Below are 6,086 nucleotides of genomic sequence, written 5' to 3'. Positions count from 1 at the left end.
AAAAGACCAAACTTAAACACAAGCGGACTCTACGCGGGCAAAAGCGTTTAATTAGCTGACATTGTTCATCAAATTTTTCTTCACTCCTTAACATCGAAGTTAGCATATATCTGAACTGAACCACCTTAACCATAACCCACCATCTACATTTGATAATGACGACAAGATGACGCCGAAGCGTCGTGTTAAAGAATAAATAAATAAATAAATAAATAAATAAATAAATAAATACTATCAGCCACCATAAAAAAAATTAATAACACAAAACACGAGGGACTCTGACGCCTTTTAAGGCTCGAAGATCATTCACGAGTGAGTGCAATCTCGTTAGAGCTTTGCCTTCTAACTTGTCCTCCCAGTTATCTGCCTTGGTACAGAGAGATTGAAAGGGATCTTCGTGTAGATAGTGAATGGCGTAAGTAGGCCCATATAGGAAAATCGCATTCCAGTCGGTCCCTTGAAACTTAACGTAACAACCGTCGTCTCATTCGAAACTGGGGCTCTACGAGTCACGTGCAGTACTTACAGGGATTGCGGCAGCTTCCACTTGCGTGCTTCTATCGTTCTCGTAGAAGCCAAATTCTCGTTTGATCTCGTTCACTTCGTTACCACAACTGCTCTCCTGAGCATTGACGCTTTCTCGCACGCTTTTAGTCATCAATGTTTTAGGGGTGCGATAAATTTGTAACCAGCTTTCGAATCTTCGTGAGCTCCACCGGCAAAGTCGTCAACGTGAAGAGAGTTATTTTCTTCGTACTGTGGCAAATAGTGACAACTGGTTCTAGCTAGGATAGCGGGATTGGGTGAGAGACTAAAAGGCAGGCGACGGGGCTGATACTGCTTGATCTCAAATAGCCTGCGAGCGGGCTCACCTTTGAGTCACGCGCGCGAGCGGCGAAGAGCAAAGCGAGAAGGAGCATCTGTCAACTATCGGATGCGATTTAATTTTCATGAAAAGCCTTCTCGATATCGGCGATGATTCTAATAAAACATCCTCTAAACTTAACGACTGTATCGAAGGCTTGTGGGACCAGTAGGACCTTTCTGTAAAGCAGTCATTCAGCGATAGATCGTTTTTCCGGATTTAGCAGGGCCATCAAAGACAACTCGTATAGTTTAGTCGTTTGTCGTTCCTGTTTCACTACTCCGTGGTGTGGCAGAAAGCCGCGAGTACACTTTTCAGGACTTTGACTCTCCTCGCACTCTTCATGATTCCTGAATCGATTTGTTGTCTGGTTTTGCCGTACTCTCTTACAAATGGTTTATTCTTCTTAAGACGTGATTGAAGTTAAAACAAACGCTCGAAGCACATTATGCAGCTGACCGATTCAGTTGGAATACAGTTATTCTCAATTCCAAGGCAATGCGGGTATTTCGCACCGGCCTTCCTCTTCCTTGAATTGTATATCGTTTGAGAACTTTCACTCTTTTGTGCTGTCGACTTCGTCACTGATTGCTAGTGAGGCTAGAGAATTCGATATTCCAAAATTTTCGTAAAAGCGGAAAGTTCCGTATCGTTGTACGTTATCGATTAAGTAAGAATTCGGAGAACCTATCTTCTCGATGACAACGTTCGCTACTTTCATAACACTGACTCCTTTTTTTGCGTTGGGCCGGACACTGCCCATCCAAACTTGCTATATACTGGACCAGTGACTCCACGAACTATTTTCCCGGTGAGTATTTCAAAATAATTCTTTGGATGGCTACCATCTACGTAGCCTGCAAACGGGCTCCTGGCGGGCGCGAACGAAGCGCCCCGCCCCGATCGCTTCGCTCTCCGAATTCTTTAGTTTTGCGCTCGTCGGCTAGGTTCGCTCGCAAAATTTTTTTCCATCCTCACCGGGAGCCTGTTCGCAGGATCATTTCCGGTCCGGATCATTTGCAGTCCAGTTTGGGGATCATTTGCAGTCCGGGATCATTTGCGGTCCTGGGATCATTTGCGGACCCGTAGGTCTCCTAGATAAGCCTAAAAAGTCCTGCTCTGGATTGTATTAATTGCATTGTAGTCTGATGAAGTGTTGTAATAATGATGATCATGTGCAAAATAAATAAATAAGAGTATTAAGAGCAAAATCGTTTCAAAATACGTTTTGCAAATGTTCAGAGATGTTGAATCTTCATGTTTCGAAAAAATGTTTTTTTTTTGGAGAAAAATTTGTATCTGAACCCCTCTTTTATTTCACCGTTCACTTTCTTTACCGATTTTCTCCATTTCGAAAACAACAGAAAAAAAGCTGTACGTGAGAAGTGACAGGTTTCTCGCCTTTTCTGTCCTCGTGAACGAAGTTTCTTTCGAATGTGGTCAAGTAGGTCTAATATTTATATATTGAGCTAGAGAGGTGAAAAATCCTAAACCATCCTTGTCCTATCTTGGTAAACTATTATTTTCAGGTTACCTTTAAAGGCAATTTTGACTGAACGTGGCCAAAATACCGTGACTGAGCTCCTTTAAAAAGATTTAACCTTTCTAATAAATTGACCGACCCCAATAAATTTCAAATGTCACGCACAATGATTTGCGTATAATTATTCCCAAGAATATTTTCAGTGTAAACTCGGCAGAAAAATAAGAACATTCAGCCTGGACTGGAAAAACAATATTCTTATCAGTGTCTTATAAAAACAAAAAGACACTGCTACATGCAACTTACGCAAGCGATTGTATTTTTAACACCTCACACGCGAAGCAAACACCAAATTCGCACGTGAGCACATGACATGGGCCGTGACACTTCAAGGGATGACATTGCAAAACGATTTTGGGACAACGTTGTGTAACAAGTTGCGCTGATCAATTTTTAACGTAACATTTTGCAGCCGCAACGTATATTACAAGTGTTTGAACTGCCTTCAAAACCTGTTGTTCTTCTCTCTGTAGGAATTTTAAAGCATAGAATAATATTTGCAGGCCTCATTGGAGACTCCTTATGTGTTTAAAGGTTGCGTCAACAACCATCTTCTGAAACCATCACCTCTAAATTTAGTGCCTTAACTGTAACGCTAAAAACATTACGAAACGTGACTGGTTCTCTCTTGACACAAGAAGCGTGAGCAAGCACGTGAATACACTAGTTATGTAAGTACCTCTCTATAAAACGCCTACAGCACGCATGTACCAAAGAAATCACACTCTACTCTCCACTCCACTTAGTACGCACCATGGCTGAAGGAAATCGAGTCCTCAAAATAACAGCTACTATAGTGAATGTAGCTCTGCTTATTCTGCTGTTGCTGTTCAACTACTTCGCCAGCAGACCAAACGAAGGCCCGTTCCGCCACCTGTTCGGAAATGCTACAACTGGAGAAGTGTCGGACAAATTTTACATCGAAATCACGCCAGCAGGCTGGGCATTTTCAATCTGGGGTTTAATTTACGCTTGGCAAACTGCTTGGATAATCTACAGCCTGACTTTACTGTGCAGAGTGGGCTCCCAAGGCCTGATATCGCCCGTTCTTCTCGTCGTTTATGCAGTCTCCAGTGTTGTAAACATCGCCTGGCTGATTTTATGGAGCCGTGAGCTGATTCAATCCTCCTCGATTCTGCTCTTCGCGATTTCGTTCCTACTTTACGGAACAATGGCCATATCGTACGCCACCGTGAACATAGAAGCGAGAGCAGTTTCCAAACGCGACTTTATCCTTATCCAAGTCCTTGTCAACAATGGTCTTGCTCTGTATACAACTTGGTGCACCATCGCTTCCCTCATAAACTTGACCATGGCGATAACGTATGTAAACGGGGTCGCTCAGGACGTTGCCTCGACAATTGCCCTCGTTATCCTGGCTGTGGAGATTATCGTGTGGTTTTCGCTGGAAAATACGATTTTGGACAAATTTGTCCGGTACACGTTGACAATCTATCCCGTAGTGATCTGGGCCCTCTCTGCAAGCATCAACAAGAACTGGGATCCCGCTAAACGAAATTCCATCATCTCGGTGATTTTACTCGCCGTTGCTTGTACCTTGCTGGTTGTTCGTGTTGCCATTGTGGTTTGGAGGCAGATGAAGCAGAATTCGCGAACAGTCGGCAATAGTTCGACACTGCTGTTACACAGTTAAGAAATACTTGGAGGTTGTAGGTTATCTAGCAGGAGGCGGGTCGGGGGTGGGGTGTTGACTACACTAATAGAATACAGATAAATCTCCCCACCCACTCCCCCTAAGTGTTATTGAAATGAACTTGCATTGATACCAGGATAAAATTTTCTATCGGCAGCAAGAAATGTATGTAGGCCATTAAAAAAGATAATATATATTTTTACTTGGCACGAAGGAAATAATGTAAGTATTAGCAGCCATTCTCTGGGGTTGACCCATGTGCAAACCATCCACATGATAGAGGATTTGTGAGAGTACTTTCAAATTATCTGCATACCTTCCCAGTTTTTGCATGGTCCGCTGTTTAATGGAAAAGTAAAATTATTATTGTTGAAATGTGGCATTGCTCCCTTTGGGGGCCCTGGGAAAGAAATGTTTGCCACAATTTATTAGCTCCACCTCAGAGGCATTATTATGTATATGTTAATGTAGCCTCATTAACTGGCACTGGGTCTCATGGGGTCAACCTCGCGGGGTGGCTGTAGATACTTGAGTAACCACTCTATTTTTATTACAAGAGCATATCACAAATGTGTGAGTTGGTGTACTAATTTTTTTAAAGTTTCTAAGTAATTCACATTTACATAAACCCATAAACATGCCAGCTTGCAAAAAGAAGTCCCATATATATTTATATTTCACACTGTGAATGAATTTTTTTATTACTTCCATGACACCCAGGACTATATGCTTATAACACAGCTACATGTAGCTGATACATGTTATCCATTTTATTTTTTACTTCTATCTGTGTTGCAATTTTATGTCTGTGTTACAGATAAGTTGTATCAAGAGCTATGTACCGGTTGGTTGGTAATACTTGATAAGAAAACCCATATTTTACTCAGGGAAGAAAAATTCCATGCAGCTCAACTGAAAATGTGGTCTATAGAGGAAGGGCTTTGGTTACTCTAAAGGTTAATCATAATCTGTATTAGTAAATCCACAATCTGACCAAATTTGAAGCAATTGATATATAATATGGAACTAACAGCAGTCTATTGTATTGACTAGTTGTATAATGTTAGATTTATTTCACTAAAGAGTTCAGAAATGAAAGGGTTAATAGGTATTTAATTGACGTAAACTTATATAAGAACATTTAAGACCTCAGTCACTTTCAGAATATCACAGATGTAACTGTATGGATATGTTATGTTAAATATCATGACCATTATGCTTTACTATGAAGTTAACAATTGTTTCGCTTTTTTAATAAATGTGATCAAGAAATTCTTTCTTCAAGTCTTATGGAAGGATATTCAATGTCCCTTATTGAAATTACGCCGAACAGTGCTTACAATGTCATTGTTTTGGTTGTTCCTTTGTAACTCTTGTAACAATATGCTTCTTTCAAAAGCACAGGGCCTCACAAGTTTGTGTTAAATGTTATCGAGTTTAAATTTAAATCAGCTTAATTATTCTTTTCCACTGTAGGCAAAACAAAGTGTTTTCTTAGCTACGTGGAATTCTTACTTTTATGTAAATTTTCGTGTGAATATTCGTAGCGTGTGACATTTTTATTTGACTATGGTGTTGTTGAAGCAAGTTTGGAGCCAGACTGCAGGCAATAAAACCCAATGTGGACTATATGACTTCCTTTTTTGGCCAGTTTTCCTGTTAAGAAGAAGGCTGAAATTTTGTATGGTTCAGTTAACATTATGTAATTGTTATGTATTTACAAATGTTCATTACTTGTTTTTCAATATCTCGGCCACAGATTTATTCTTATAATATTTTTTAAATTTCACAAATTTCAGCCTCGGCATTCGTATAAAATGTATCACTATAACAAAAAGAGAGAGTGTACAGACGTTAAGAGGGCTTGTAAACGATAGGACTTGTCGGGAGCGCGAATGAGCAAGAAACGTGGGTATCGCGTGGCAAACAGCCTGAGGCAAATGAAGTCCAACGAGGGGAATCCCCCTTGTTGAATTTCTTTCCGGACATAAGAAACATCTTCAGTGTCACAAATCATGGTCTCG

The 6,086-nt window shown here is 40.6% G+C and overlaps 1 protein-coding gene across 1 annotated transcript; it reads left to right on the top strand.

Annotated features, from left to right (window-relative positions):
• The first annotated feature begins 3,081 nt into the window (after positions 1 to 3,081).
• LOC110041916 (uncharacterized) lies at positions 3,082 to 5,693 on the top strand. Its single transcript, XM_020747243.2, has one exon. The coding sequence runs from the start codon at positions 3,163 to 3,165 to the stop codon at positions 4,060 to 4,062; it is 900 nt and encodes a 299-aa protein (XP_020602902.2). The 5' UTR covers positions 3,082 to 3,162; the 3' UTR covers positions 4,063 to 5,693.
• The last annotated feature ends 393 nt before the right edge of the window (positions 5,694 to 6,086 follow it).

This window comes from Orbicella faveolata, unplaced genomic scaffold, assembly GCF_042242905.1.
Source record: "Orbicella faveolata isolate gen_17 unplaced genomic scaffold, um_ofav_v1 contig_3, whole genome shotgun sequence".
NCBI lineage: Eukaryota > Metazoa > Cnidaria > Anthozoa > Scleractinia > Merulinidae > Orbicella > Orbicella faveolata.
The sequence above is the reverse complement of the archived record's forward strand: the minus strand, read 5'-3'. Positions and strand labels throughout refer to the sequence as shown.

Bases quoted from the DNA above. Each gene is read 5' to 3' on its own strand.
- LOC110041916 (XM_020747243.2), top strand. From the start codon at position 3,163: ATGGCTGAAGGAAATCGAGTCCTCAAAATAACAGCTACTATAGTGAAT.